Here is a 15,171-nt window from a genome sequence, read left to right on the forward strand (position 1 = left end):
TCACATGTTTGTCTGTATCAGGACCAGAAGTCCAGTCTAATCATCACCAATGATGGACCAGCACCAGCCTTTTCTTCTACATCTGGCCTCATCAATCGACAACCACATTACAGTAACACCTTGAGGTATTTATCCCTGCACATAACAGATATTGTCTTTACTGTGATCTTTTGCACATCCCCTAATCAAGTGTAATAATTAAAATACTTGTTTGGAAACTTGCTGTGTCTGAATTGTTGAGGAACTTATTGTGATATATTGATGGAGTAATGACGAACTACTCAGTAACAACTGTTTATCAATTCACTGACCAAAGCTCTACAAATAGTAAACTACCAGTTAAACCCCAACCGTGTAAGGTTTAACATAGCCTGTTTTATGCTGAGAGATGTATATTAGTTAGCAGCAGATGTTTTTAAAAATAAAACTGTTAGCTGTAGCTATATACGCCCCATACGCTCAAATTTGTTTGTAGTTGTAAATCAACCTTTGTAAACCAATTAGACCTCAAACGCATCATCCCTTTATCTGTCAGGCTTCATGGCCTAACAATGATGTTGCTTCAACTAAAATCCTGTCCCTTTATTGAAGTTTGATTATATGCAATATGATACTGAAAGATAATTACCTCGAGGTAATTTATCTTTCCAACTATGGAAGGAGCAATGAGGAACTGTGCTGTGATGGCCGAGTGGTTAAGGCGTTGGACTCGAAATCCAATGGGGATTCCCCTCGCAGGTTCAAATCCTGCTCACAGCGTCCAGCGTGTGTCAGTGCTGCAAACATAAGGAATGGAAGAGAGTAGATGTCTTCTGATAACATTAAAACTCAGTACTTCAGTCGAAGGCTTATTATAACCGTATTTAACTAATGAATGCGAAAACCATTACTAATTCCCCTTTGTCTTGACATTCTGTCTGTTATGTTGCTGTAAAATAAATTTAGCTTTGAGGTCCAAAGATTTAATCATCTCCTTATTACATGTATGCAGCGCCACAGGGCAATAATCATTATCCAATCACAGTTGGAGTTTGAAGTGTGTCTTGGTGATGATTGGCTGAATCGCCTGTCAGTCATTTTTCAGGGCGTTGCCACTCTGGGCAGCTGTCAGACTCAGGAGCCGCTCACCCAAACGGCGAAAACACTGGCTGGCTCACCTAGCAAGACATATGAGTCTCCTATATCTCCAAGCAGGGATGGTCTTATAAGTAACAAAGGTAAGCGATATTATTTCTGGTCGAGTCGTTTAAAATCATTAATTCATTCCAGGTGTGGCAGATGTACATTATTGCGTCCTGCGATTTCACTAACGCCGTGTTTTCCTTGATGTTTTTAGCATGCACCTGGCTAACGCTAACGGTCAGCTGACAGTCACAATGGTGCTGCCATACAAAGCACTTAGTTTCTTACGACGTTTAACGTTACAGAGCATTAACATCACTTTGCTACAGTGTCGTTAGATTGTAGAAATCTCCTGTCATTGAATGAAGCGTGTTGACTCGTGGTAACTTGGCTAACGGTAGGGTCACGCGCAGAGGCGGAGCTAGCGATTCTGGGCACCCTGACAAAAGCCCCCCCTCGTCTTGGTTTCTTTCAGTTTCCCTCCAGCGGGAAGACATTGAAATTTTCACAGTTACTCACTCTTAATTCTCTGCGCAGTGTATTCCTATCATGCATGTTTACAGTCACGCCTGCCTGCCACTGATTGTGTGTTTTCCAGTCTTGCCTTTCTCCAGAGAGCTGACATTCCCCAGCCCATCGTCACCATGGAGACCCCGAACAACTATGTGCTGATCCATGGGAAGAACATATCCCATAATACCATTGTGGGCTCCGCTGCTGGGGCCCACATGTCCATCGACAAACTGTTCCCAGCTCTCCTTGAGTGCTTTGGTATCATATTGTGTGGTTACATAGCTGGCAGGTAGGTTATTAATATATATACAAATATAGTTTCCTGCCTATGAAGGTGTTTTTTTGCCCCAGTGTGTCTTTATGTAGTGGCATTGCTCATAGTCTATGTCTCTGTCATTTTGCAGGTATACAGTCAGCATGTTTGGTTTGTGCTGTATGTGAAAATTGTAGAGATACCCAGTAAAAATATGAAAGTGGCTAGTGATCAACCTCTGTTGCTTTTTATGCGTTCATGGTTATTTCTTCCATTCCTCCGCACAGGGCAGATATCATCACAGAGAGCCAGGCGAAGGGTTTGGGCAACTTTGTGTCTAAGTTTGCTCTTCCAGCTCTGCTCTTTAAAAACATGGTGTTGCTGGACTTTGGAGACGTCATCTGGGCGTTTCTCTGGAGCGTCCTGGTTGCTAAGGTTGGTTTAGTTTCGTGTACCTATGTTAGTGTTCACACTTTTACAATATGTGTGTTTACTTTCTATTTTACATCATGATGGTTTGAGAGAATTCCAGACATAGAGTGAGATTTTGCTCAATTTTCTTTGGAAGTCCTTGAGGAGTGATGCGAAATGGTACTGTGATAGAGAACCTAACAAACACAGCCTGACTTTATTGCTCCCATCCTGTGTGTAGGTGACAGTGTTTGTGCTCGTATGTGTGTTGACACTGATGGTGGCCAGTCCAGACAGCAGGTACAGCAAGGCGGGTCTGTATGCAATCTTTGCTACGCAGAGCAATGACTTTGCCCTGGGATACCCCATAGGTGAGGCAGACACAAAACACTGATACTGACAAACTACTCATACAGATTGTCAGTGATGAAAAACACTGTTTCAGACACAAACAGTATGCATCTCTCTCTCCGTCTCTAATTTTCTAGTTGATGCTTTGTATCGGAGCACATATCCAGAATACCTCCAGTACATCTATCTAGTTGCCCCGGTCTCCCTCATGCTCCTCAATCCCATCGGCTTCGCTCTTTGTGAGGTGCAGAAGTGGAGGCAGGCCAGCCATGTTCAGCACAGCACTCTTGGCATCCTGGGAGTTGTAGTCTTACAGGTATTGTGTGCACTAGTTGTAGGTTTTTATGGTGAATTACAAACCAGAGCATGCATAATAATCCCAACCCTCTGACAGGGTGTAAGTAAGAATTGAGGATGTTAAGTTCAATTTAAAGCCCCAATCTGTGCATTTTTAGCTTTCTAAAACAATGTCTTTTTGATACCACCTCTTGGAGTTTCTAAAGTCACAAATGATTACTCTCATTGAGGCTTGAATGGCATTAACACTTGTCACCCCTGCAGGTGTTGAAGAACCCAATAGTGTTTATGGTGATAGTGGGAATTGTCTCCCATTTTGCCTTGGGCCAGCGTATCCCCGCTGTGTTGTCGGAGTTCATAGACGGCCTGGCCAACTCCTTTGGAGGCGCAGCCTTGTTTTACCTAGGCCTCTCTATGGTGAGTTTAATTAAGTCTTACTGCAGCTTCATGTAAGATAATTTAGATTTTTATTTAAGTTTAGTTTACTCCACTTAACTTAGTTTTCAACTGTTTTGAAGCCGGTGTAAACATGGAGGATATTAACATAAATAACATCATCTCTGTTTCTGTGGCAGGTCGGCCAACTTAGAAAACTAACCAGAGACACTGGAGTTGCCTTGATACTTCTCATCACAGCCAAGCTGTAAGTAGTAAGTGGGACTGGGATGGTGCTTGTATGTGTGTATGTGATATAAGTGGCCTTACTAATGTTTGCATGTTTGAATATTTTCTTCTCTATTTAGGGATAGATTATTATAATAAAATAATGTAGTCCAGTGCAATTCCACCATTAACTGCAGAAGAATAATGTTGTAATTCAATGTCCACAAGCCAAAGTGGCTGGTGCATCCAAAACCATGTTAGAGAGTGTAATGATAATAGAATCTGGGGTTTTAGACAAAGTGTATCAGTATTTGGATGGTGGTTCCCAGCCTGATCTTCTTCATCTAGAACTGCTTCACCCACTGATCCTCTGTCTCTACCTGCTCTCTCCAGCCTGGTGATGCCCCTGGTCTGTAAAGACATGGTGGATATTCTTGACGTAGGAGTCAACAGCACGAGTGCCAACCACACCAGTTTGTCCAACTTTGCTTTCCTATATGGAGTCTTCCCCACCGCACCTAGCGTGGCCATCTATGCCGCACACTACAACGTGGAGTTAGAGGTGGTAAGTACTGATGATGCTGTAATCCTGCTTCCTGTCTCCTGCTCAGGTCACATGCCAACAAAGCCCATAAACTATAAAGCTCTCTCTATCTTTCTCTAAAGGTAACATCAGGGATGGTTATCAGTACGTTTCTGTCTGCACCGATCATGTACGTGTCGGCCTGGTTATTAACAATCCCGCTAATGGACCCGACCCCGCTGGTGACGGAGCTTGAAAACGTTAGCTTCAACATCAGCATTGTCAGCCTTCTAGCACTGGTGAGTGTGTTTACTGACATATCTCGTATCAAAACCAATGTTTCAGTGTCCTCCAGCGGTTCAGTCAAGCTGACAGGAAGGAAAACTAAAAGACTCTGTTTAGTCCTTGTGGTTCTGGAAGAATTTCCACACAAAGTGAAAGGATGCATGGAAAATAATGTGAATGAGTGTCAGAAGTGTGATCATATGCCTGTGTCTTCTCAGGTGTGGACCATCGCTGTGATGTTGCTCAGCAGGAAATTTAACAGACTTCCTCACCTCTTTGCCTTAAACCTTTTCCTGGCTCAGGTGAGTCTCCATCCAACAGCTGATTTGTGTACAGTGCTCTAAACCATGTGCATCAACAGTCACCCATGCATCCATTAACTATACCCACTTATCTTTGAGAATCGTAGGTGACACATAGAAACAGAAAACCATTCACACTCACACTAACAGGCAGTTTACATTTGCCAGTTAACCTAACCTTTTATATAATGATATTTTGAGGTTATTGTCTTTCTCTTTTCTCTGTTAATAGATCAGGAGATGTCAGCTGAGCACATTGGCTGCTCACATTCACTTCCCTGTTCTACCTTAACCTCCTGAACTGTTCTCTGCTCTAGTTCTTGGTGTGTGTCAGTATGATCCTGTGGAACTTCCTTGTGAAACAAGAGGATAATCTGCTCGGCAAAATTCTCACCTTCACACTGCTCTACGGGTCTCTGTACAGCACCTACATTTGGACAGGTAAGTGTGCATATTTGTAATTAGACTACATTTGACTCAGTACTGAAATGAGCTGTTAAGTATGTACTCACTGGTGCTTTCATGTACATGTTGTTTTGTTCTGTTTTTCAGGCTTAATCCCTCTGTGTCTGGCTCTGACTAACAGAGATGATCTGCTGAGACTCCGACCAGGAGTATTCATGATTCTGGGTTGGGGGTGCGTCAAAGTGTTTCAAATCAACATATTTACGTTGTAGATCATAATAACGTATATCGTAAAACTAAAGTGTACTTTTGACACAGTTAACTAGGGTCAAAGGGATATTTACAGCGCTGTCATTCAGGCTTTCTTGACATGTTTTTCTCATATGCAGGATAAATGGATGAGCATGTAATGCTCAAAGGCTTTTATTGTGGAAAGAATAGAGGACAGGGACGGTCCCTACAACACATACACAATAGGGGAGTGAATTACATAGACAACGAAAAATGTTTGGAATTTGCTTGGTTTGAAAATTGTGTGTGTGTGTGTGTGTGTGTGTGTGTGTGTGTGTGTGTGTGTGTGTGTGTGTGTGTGTGTGTGTGTGTAGTTGTGTGTAGGGTGCCCTTCCTCATGGTCGGAAGTCTTCTCATATCAGGAGAGAGGACTGAAACCATGGACTCTGCCTTCTTCTATGGCAGAGCTCAGGTTAGAAACACACCTGCTGCAGCTCCACGTTGTGCTCTGTTTTTTATTCTGTACTGTTTATTTACTACTGCTGTGCTCGAGTCTGTCTTTTAACTTCTACTTTTACTTTCAACAAAGAATTTCTTATAAATCCCAGAACTCATAATAATGCAGTATTTGTAATGCTCTGTTCCACTCTAGATAATCAGCACAGCAGTGGTGCTTGCAGTCAGTCTGGTGCTTGGTGCAATATCTCTGATGGGTCTCAGCCAGGGAGACAGGGAGCAGAGCGGCTACCAGGCCCTGAGCAGAGCTGCAGTAACAGGCATCAACGATGAGCTGAGGACCCCTGGTGGCTTGGAGGATCCACAACAACCACAACAACAGACACCCACTGCAAATTCACCTGCCTGCAGCATCAATTCAGGTATCTGGGTTCTTCGCTAATACTCTTAGTTTATTCTGATTTGGACTGAAAGCAGTCCTCTGACTGTTGGTTAATATTTGCCTAAATGAAACAAAAATGTAGATGTGATCTGAATGTGTTAAAATGATTACAGAGCTTTAACGGACAAATATAAGCACCGTTGAAATGACTCTATAACTTTAACCAATCTGTACTGACCAGATGATCTACAGTAAATATTTCTACTGTTTCTGTTGTCAGACCTCCACAGTTTCTCTCCTGTCCAGACCATACCTGACATGATAGCCAGCACACAAAGGGAGCACACAAACAACACAGGTAACAAATTAAGATGTTATCATTTTATTTTGAATATAAGTTGTACATTTTATTTGCAGGAACTGATGTGAAAAATATTTTTAAATTAGCTTGGCCAAAATTTCAAATCTCATTTACTTCCAAAAACCTGGTAGGATAGAGTTGACTTCTATGCTCTGTTCCACATTAATGCTGTTATTAAGGAAATGAAACAGGGAGGTTCACGTTTTCTTCTTCAAAATGAAAGATAACAAAGAAAGATTCTAGAAATAAATTGTACAATAAAATAGAGAATTAAGAATTTAATTCATAACTTGAAACTGGCGCCCTCATCTTCACTGTAAATGCTTGAATTTTAGACTTTTATTTTGTCACAACCTGGCATGTAAGACCATTACAAAAGTTGGAGACACACTGTTTTCAGTAGTTAGAATAGTTAAAATAGAAAAGTATCAAATATTGTAAGTGTGATGAAAGCTATGCAGTTATGTAACATGAAAAAATTTAGAAAATATCCAGAAGTGAGCAAATAATCCACAATCACTCTGGACTATTACATCAGTAATGTGTCTTTTCCTCTCCAGGCCACAGTGGGGCGCTGTGTGACGGGCAGCACCAGAGTTCTTCCTCCTCAGAGCAACCGCTAAACCTGCCGCCACCTGGGCTCCAACCCACCGATGATAAACAGACGGTCAGACACGTCCTGCTCTGTCTGCTGCTCAGTGTCAGTCTGCTAGCGGTGAGGATAAAGTGCTCAGTAGGGGAAGTGTGTGTGTACATAAACACGATCAGATACCGGATACATGCTGCGGTACGGATAAATGTTCTGTTGTCTGATTGGTGAATCTGTCTCTGTGTAGAACCTGTCCAGCTGCCTGTGGTGGTTGTTTAACAAAGATCCAGGAAGACTTTACCTCGAACTACAGTTCTTCTGTGCCGTGGCAAACTATGGACAGGTACTGACTGGGTAAAGTATGTGTGTACATTGAATGAGCTGTTATGAATTTCACCTCCTTTTCTCTCTGTCTCAGGGTTTCCTGTCCTTTGGGATCTTTGGTCTGGACAGACACCTCATCATCTTGCCTTTCAAGAAAAGGTGAGCAGAGTCTTCTGCAACTCGTTCGTCATGGTTTCTAGATTCTTTTGATAAATGATCAAATCAGAGACACAGCACCAGAACAGTGTGTGTGTGTGTGTGTGTGTCTGCGTTAGGTTGCTCGGCCTGTGGCACGGCAGGGACAGTGAGGATCTGAGTCCCTCAAGTGTACCAGAGGAGGTCAGGCTCACCTGCACCCAGTTTGTCCGCTACCACAAAGATCAGTGTGTACAAGACATAGTACACACACGCAGGTATGAGTGCTGGTTTTTGTTTGCTTTTGTGTGTGTGTCATACAGAACCTTGTGTCTCCTCTTTTGTAGGAACATGTCAATATGTACAGTTCTGTGGAAAGTAAACTCTTTCTTTATTTCTGTTGCTTTGGATCTGAAGTGCTTAGATTTTTCTCTGCATCCCCTTTGTGTTTTATCTGCTGTATCTGCTGATCTGTTTTTTTTCTATCCATCAAACAGTTAAGTCAGTAAGTTAAGCCTTTAGACATTTATACTCTGTTGTACCTTTTGAGTTTAACCACAGTTTGCAGTATATGCTTAATTCTGCAGATGATGCAGAGTAATTATATAGAAGAAGCAGTAGCCGTGACTTCTGCTGTTGCCACACAGCTATTGGAAATGTCTGTTAAGGACAAAAGAGATAAAATAGCAAAACTTTTTAGGCTGTTTCCCCTTGTTTACATTGTGAAATCTTAAAATATTTTAGATGTTGAATTTTAAATTTAGCTACTTTAAAAACTCTATGAAAAAACTACCAGCTACACTAAAACATGTTTGCTGGATTTTTATGATCCTTGGGTGCTTTTCTTTGCTTTGCTTCTAACACATACATTTCTTTCCACTATTCTTTTCCTCTTCATTAATCCTTATCCTTTCCTTTCTTCCCTTCATATTTCCTTTATTACCTCCCTTCCTTCCTTTGCCTGCTCCTTTCCACTTTTCCTTTCCTCTCCATCGCCCCCTAGTGGCTCAGGGGAGAGTGTGAGCGCTTCGACAGGTGAATCCTTCCTCTGATAATGACAGGTTTGGTGGAGGAGGAGGAGGAGGACTAGAGGAGGAGAGTGGGGTCTTGAGACATACCCCCTCCCCTCAGCCCCAGTACCTACACATGCATCAGGATCTTCAGGAGCAACTAAACCAGGAGCCACAGAATCTGCACCAGATTCACCAAACCCACGATCCATCTGAACCCTGTAGCCAATGTTCTCTTCCACCCCGACCACAGCTGGACCCCGAGACTGAACACCAAGCTCATATTTCCAACTCTGATATCCCAGAGGAGCAGATTTCCCAGCTCCGGTCCAACCAAGCTCGTGACCCAGTTGATCCTCAACACCTACACCAGCATGGTCCTGCTTCGATCCCATCCCATCTCCATCAGCGTCCCCAGTCCCACCTTGAAAGTGCGTTTCGGGGCAGTGACTTGGTGGACTGGCTGGTTGAGCGGGGTCTGTGTGCTGGGAGAGCCGAGGCCGAGTTGTACGGCGTTCGACTTCAGCAGGGAGGAGTGTTGGATCATTTGACAGGTCAGCACAGCTTCAGGGATGAAGTTACACTGCTGTACCACTTCCCACAGGGGAGAGGGGAGGGATGGTGCCAGAACGTGTGACAGGAAGTGAGTGGAAATCAGATGGAGAAGAAGAGGAGAAAGATGAAACAGGAAATGACGGAGAGGTGGAGGAAAAAACGGGCTTGGGGGTACGAAGCAGCAACTACCATGGATGAGTGGCAAAGCATAAATACTGGCTTTGGAAATGAGACAGACCCACATCTTCTCTGAAGAACTTTCCTTGTGATAGTATAATGTGTGTGATGGTGGCAATTGTGATTCATTTGCTCCGTAAAGATGATATTAACTGGTACATTTCATAGCATGTTTGCCTTGATTGGCAGTTGTCTTAAGCTCCTCGTGGTGGTTGCTGCTTGCTTGTCCCCTCAGGCTTCACCCTGTGGTCGAATTGTGAACATTTCTAGCTCTGACTACTGAAAGACTTGGAAGTCCCCTTCATAAATTTACAGCTGAAAAGACACATAGCACAAATATAACATGAAACAAGGAAACTGAAAGAAGGCGAAACGAGCACTCCCTGCCAGTACTTCACCCCTCCTGGCTCTGGACCAAGCCTTTCTAACTCTCTTTTGTTTCAGTGTTTTCGCTGCTCTGAACTCAGCTGGCTTTGATTATTGCATTTTGATTTTAGTTGCCCTGAGATGTGACCAGGATCAAATCGCTGTCAAAGAAGTGACAGAAAAGTCTTTTTTTTTTATCTAGATTTCTGTGAGCCAATGAATATTTTCAGAGTGTGAAATAAGTTGTTTTTGTTTTGTTTTGTTTTTTTTAAAAGGACAAGTTGCCATTCACCAGCCTGTCATCCTCATATATTGTGTTATTTTTTGTTCATCTGAGTGCCAGTGGTGAGAAGACGACAAGAGCAGACCAGTAAACTGATGGTACTGAATGTCTGCTCTTAGCCAATGAGCTGCCAGGCTGCTCTCACCTGCTCGCTCTGTTATATGTTGCCATGTTTTCTCTCAGATATGAAATCATCCTGAACCTGCCTGTTACTTCAGTATTTGATATTTTGCACGCTGTGTCTTTTAACCACTGGTCTACGTTGACTACTTGCATGACTGAGAGCAGCACAGACTTCTGCTCGGCACTGAAAATCTTGCACTGACTGAACAACAACATTCACCATGTTTTTAAATTATGCAACTCACTGGATGTTTGTCTTCTGATGATGCTGCAAAAGATTTAAGTTTTATCTTTGTGTTATTTAATTGTGTCGCCGCTGTCGATGTGAAACATTTGTTTGGGAGCGATTGTGGTCATGTAAATGGATTCATTCAGGCAGGGTGGAGAATTAGCACAGATGCCTTTTCAGCCAAATCCGGCACAAGCTTGATCTGAGGATTCAGCCGAGGCCGAACCTGAAGAACTCAAGTTGTTTCGTTGCCACTAAGTTGAACCTGCAGGATGTGAGATTAAGTTTCTGAAACCTCAAGAAGATGAGCCCTTTATCTACGATGTCTCTATGAACCTGAACGTAGCTTACTGCATATTATACACAAAACCACTACTGAACTGTTTACACTACAACTATTTCTCGTCTGTTAAGTTTCTGTTGATTTGTGATACTATGAAGTTTACAATGTGTTGGCAGGGTTGTAGGAGAGCAGAGACAAAGATCACACTAATGTCAGTCTGATGCTTTAATGAAGATATTTTTGTTGCGTTGTCAGATTTCCAAGAAACTCAAATATTCATTGTTCTGTGAGCAGAAATCCTAATCATTTGGTGACCCCTGACCTTTCATCTAGAGCATAACGTTCTGCTGGATCCTTGTTCTTCCTCTGCATGTGCACACACTGTATTTTACATGCACCATCTTTGTGTCTTCTGCCAACTGACAACTACATTTAAGTTCATGCAATTCACATCAGGTCCTTGTGTTTACTGAGTCGTTAGAGATGAGTTTTTGCGATAGAGTGCCTGCCTCAGCCAGTGTGAAGGTGTATGTTTGTTTATGTGTGTTTGTGTGCATGACGAAAAATGTTCCTGTGCGATGTGTGTGTTGGGAAGTATTGAGAGAAACCACGAGAGGTTTTAATGTGAGGATTAACTGTGTTGTAACTGTGGATGTTTTTGAATCAAGTGTGTTGCTGTCAATCCGAGTCAATGACTGTGAGACCGTAAAGGCACAAATAAACTGTTTGCATCCAAAAAAAACTTTCAGGTCTCACATATCAATCACCTGCAACTGAACGATGGACATCACCGACTTCATTATATTTTTACACAGTTTTTGCACGTTTTCGCATGTTGGCTAAAAAACAGATTTTGTCTCCCATGAGCAGACTGGAGAATTTCTTTCTTGAACTGTTTTTGGTCAAAGAGGAGAAGAAAAATCTCTCATCCTAAGATCCAAACTGAATGCAGTGCAGACTCACTTGAAGGTTCAAGAGGAACCAATGGTACAAATCATTAGGAAAATGTGATGTTAGATACAAGTTTAATGTACAAAACTCTGATTATAAGAGGATACAAAAAGCTCTGCTGATCGGTTCCATTTGAGCACAGTTCAGTGAAGTTCAATATGCAAGAGAAAGTACCAATCACTCAACGTCATTCATGTCTTTTCTTTGTTGAAACTTTGATGCAGAGAAAGCCCCAAAATTCAGACTACTGTGGAATCACAGGAGTCTGCGTCGAGACAGGCGACTGACTGAGGCTGTGGAATCAGTTGCATTAGCTCCTTTGATTTCCCAGGAGTCTGTGACTTTAGTCACTTTTCCCTGCGTCATAGAAACATCCTGAGATGATCACAGCCGATCGGCACAGAGCTGCTGTAAAACTAAAACATCAGTGAATGCAGTCACAGCTACATCAAGACACCAAAGTAAGTGCTTTGGGAAAAGACAGAGACTCAATCTTGAATTCAAAATGTCCTAAAAAAAAAAACAACAACAAATTTTTCCAATGAAGTTTGGCTGAAAACTGATTTACTGATTTACTGATTTACTGTGTGTGTGTGTGTGTGTGTGTGTGTGTGTGTGTGTGTGTGTGTGTGTGTGTGTGTGTGTGTGTGTGTGTGTGTGTGTGTCTTGCTGCCGGCTTCTCTTTGTGGCTGTAGGGAGCAGGACAGCTGCCAGTGCTCCGGCCGGCACAAGCTCCTCCTCCACTCTCGCCACATTGCGTGCGTTTAAAAACATTTTGGCCTGACTTTCAGACGTTTGGGGTCCGTCGTTGGTTTCAGGGGGATTCATGACACTTGTTGGAAAGCTTTTATTGCACTTAAAGTAACAGGCTGTCTCTCCTCCGCTCTGTGTGGGGAGGGGCTGAGACACACAGAGGAGAGGGGACAAACGTGACTGTAAATGACAGCGGAGGGCAGGGGAAACACCGTGTAAGGACAGGAGATTATTATTGTCTAGCTGGTTAACTGTCTGGTCTCATAACCCACAGCAGAGTGTAAAATCAACAAAGAAGAAAAAAAAAAGGGACATAAAGTGACAAAGGTCTGTGGGGATATCCAGACTGATCATTATGAGCATAACAAAAAACACTTGTGTGTTATTTGGTTTGACGTATCCTGTAGGAGTCAACAACAACAACAACAACAACAACCGCAGTGGCAAACATATTTTACAATGAACGCCACCACACACAGCTTTAAGGCACTGCAACAATCTTAAGCGACACTGTGACACTGGGTTATTGGTGACAGGCAAACCTCTGGTCGGCCATGGACTTCCAGTATGACAGCAGTCAACCGTCTGTTTCACTGAGATCACAGGGATCATGTCAGTGAGAGAGTATTACATTTCTACAATATCTCAGTTGAAACTGAAATTGAAAATCTACGTTGGATAAATTCCAATATAATAATGATCTTATATCAAGATAATTAAGGTGATTTCATTCATTTTAAAGCTGCTTCTTTATCACTGTAACACAAATCTTTCCCCATGAAATGAACCATTGAGCTCTCTCAAGAGCTTTTAAGCTTTTAAGACTTTTTTTCTTTTTATAAATACAAGGATATTTAGGGCCAATCTCCCCTAAAAAAAGTTTGCTGTGTATCAGCAGTGAGAGATCTTTGGGAAAGTGTAACCTTCAAGTCTGATGTAACACGACCTGAAGACACTTCTACACTTTCAGAACAGATCATACTATTACCATTATACGTATGATGAGCATCTGGTGTGACCTTACAAAAATCCCGAGGCTGGAGCGGACAAAAGGTCACACGGCGGAGAGTTTTTTCCCACCTTACTTCTTCTGGCACAAAGTTGTGTTTATGTCATCCCAGAATCACCGTCTCTTCCGGTCCCGCTTGATTTCAGCCTGACTGGTGCCGTTGCTGTCCATGCCGTCCACCTTGAGGTGACCTTTGCTGTAGCGTTTGATCAGCGCTCCAGGGACGAGAGCCGCCAGGGCGATGGCCAGGAGCTGGGCCAGCGTGCTCCAGGAGAAGATGTCGTCCAGAGAGGAGATCTCTGAGAGTATGGAGCCCGTGCGGACACAGATGAAGTTGTAGGGAATCAAACCTGGGAGGCGAGAGCAGCAGCTGAGTGATTGACATTTTCAGATCTTTGTGTTGTGTGTTTGTTTTTGTTTTTTTAAGGCGTGTGTTGTCTCACCTATGAACACGGAGAAGAAGAAAATAGGTAAAGGGATGTTGAGGACGGGACAGGTGATGTTAAGGAACCAGTTAGGAGTCATAGGGAAGAAACGAAGGAAAAGTAGGAAGAAGAATAAACTGCTACGATTTTCCTCAACCTGACAGAAAAGAGGAAAGGACAAAGAGATGGAGAGAGAAAACGGAAAAAGAGAAAGCAGGAAAATGGAAAAACAGACATAAGAAGGTGATTGAAAAAAGGTGGAAAGTAAAATATCTAATTATTTTAATCGTAAGATTCTTTTTTTTCCTTTTGCTGCCATGTCAGTTTTATCTACATGTACCAATATCTACAACCACAGCTTTGGCTCAAAGGGCTTTATAGCATTTCCTATACAGCATCTGACACCCACCATTTCTTTTCTTCTCTTGTTTGTCTGAGCAATGAAAAATGATTTATGTTCTGCCAAGTTGTAATTTCACTTTTGTTACATTCACTTCTCACGTTACTTAAAACTTCTCATGCCTCCTACTCTAAAGTTAAACCACTGCTGTGATCTCAGGTGCTGAACAGACGAGTTTACCTTCCTCTGCAGCAGGGCCACCTTCTCAGGGAAGAGCTGAACCACATGCTGCTTTCCAAACACAGAGGAGAGCAGGAAGCAGAACGTGGAGCCTGAAGTGGTGAGCAGGCAGGCCAAAACCAGACCCTCCCAGGGCCCGAATATCGCACCGGCTAACATGTTCTGAAGGAGGGAGGGGAGGACGAACAGATGGATCAATTTAAGAAATTCATCTGGATAATTCTTGGAATTAATATTCTGAAATCAGATGATAAAAAACTCAAATCAATAGAAAGCAGAATGGCTTGTTAGGACAGAGATGCTCTGTTTATCATCCCTTCATGTGTGTTTACTCTCACCAGGAAGGAGGAGCCAGGTATGGCGAAAGACTGTTTGTACAGGTAGGCGCTGCAGAACAGCAGCAGAACGTAGCCGTGATGTTCTCTTTTATAGAACTTGAGCATCTCAGCGAGCTCCCGCAGCTCATCCAGGTCCGACGGGAACTTCAGGCTGGAGGGAAACACAAAGCGGAACACAGCTGGGTTCTGAAATAACAAATAAATCCTCCAGAGACACGTTCATCTGCGATGTATAATATCTATTAGATATTCTGTATAATGCCCTTTTCTGTTCTGTCTTCTTTCCTACCACCTGATTCATCTAACTGATTTCCTACATTTCCCAGAATGCCCTTCATCACGTCCCAGATACTGTGACATGTCCCCGACCTCACCATGGACAGTTTTCACAGTGACTATTTCTTTGCTGTGTGTGTGTGTGTGTGTGTGTGTGTGTGTGTGTGTGTGTGTGTAACAGGATACATTTGATTGAGGGACAGAAATAGCGCCGTTGCCTGTAGACTTGAGCAGTGGGTAGGAGGACGGACACCCCCCCCCCCCCCCCCC

The 15,171-nt window shown here is 42.9% G+C and overlaps 2 protein-coding genes and 1 non-coding gene across 3 annotated transcripts in view; 2 read left to right on the forward strand and 1 right to left on the reverse strand.

Moving 5' to 3' along the window:
* Positions 1-677: 677 nt before the first annotated feature.
* Positions 678-759, forward strand: trnas-cga. Its single transcript has one exon. It is a non-coding gene; the product is annotated as a tRNA-Ser (tRNA).
* Positions 760-1,146: 387 nt separating this feature from the next.
* Positions 1,147-8,670, forward strand: LOC111227472 (integral membrane protein GPR155-like). The gene is made up of 20 exons (XM_022752990.1): positions 1,147-1,217; positions 1,721-1,924; positions 2,176-2,323; positions 2,541-2,670; positions 2,788-2,966; positions 3,212-3,364; positions 3,523-3,590; positions 3,944-4,115; positions 4,217-4,372; positions 4,577-4,660; positions 4,978-5,101; positions 5,213-5,297; positions 5,681-5,768; positions 5,949-6,174; positions 6,415-6,492; positions 7,056-7,210; positions 7,332-7,427; positions 7,503-7,567; positions 7,684-7,821; positions 8,547-8,670. Exons 2-20 carry the CDS (start codon positions 1,767-1,769, stop codon positions 8,593-8,595), a joined length of 2,352 nt encoding a protein of 783 aa, XP_022608711.1. The 5' UTR covers positions 1,147-1,217; positions 1,721-1,766; the 3' UTR covers positions 8,596-8,670.
* Positions 8,671-13,179: 4,509 nt separating this feature from the next.
* LOC111227471 (transmembrane protein 41A-B-like) overlaps positions 13,180-15,171 on the reverse strand; it is a 5,720-nt gene continuing 3,728 nt past the window's right edge. The window contains exons 3-6 of the mRNA XM_022752989.1: positions 14,626-14,776; positions 14,288-14,449; positions 13,726-13,864; positions 13,180-13,632 (exon numbers count right to left, since the gene is read on the reverse strand). Coding sequence (XP_022608710.1) covers positions 13,397-13,632; positions 13,726-13,864; positions 14,288-14,449; positions 14,626-14,776 — 688 coding nt within the window. The 3' untranslated portion in view covers positions 13,180-13,396. The remainder of the gene's footprint in view (positions 13,633-13,725; positions 13,865-14,287; positions 14,450-14,625; positions 14,777-15,171) is intronic.

Source organism: Seriola dumerili, unplaced genomic scaffold (assembly GCF_002260705.1).
Source record: "Seriola dumerili isolate Sdu_G_001 unplaced genomic scaffold, Sdu_1.0 BDQW01000187.1, whole genome shotgun sequence".
Taxonomy (NCBI): domain Eukaryota; kingdom Metazoa; phylum Chordata; class Actinopteri; order Carangiformes; family Carangidae; genus Seriola; species Seriola dumerili.

Bases quoted from the DNA above. Each gene is read 5' to 3' on its own strand.
- LOC111227472 (XM_022752990.1), top strand. From the start codon at position 1,767: ATGGAGACCCCGAACAACTATGTGCTGATCCATGGGAAGAACATATCC. The intron at 2,324-2,540 runs GTTGGTTTAGTT...TCCTGTGTGTAG, and splicing joins GGAGCGTCCTGGTTGCTAAG to GTGACAGTGTTTGTGCTCGT. The intron at 5,102-5,212 runs GTAAGTGTGCAT...TCTGTTTTTCAG, and splicing joins CAGCACCTACATTTGGACAG to GCTTAATCCCTCTGTGTCTG.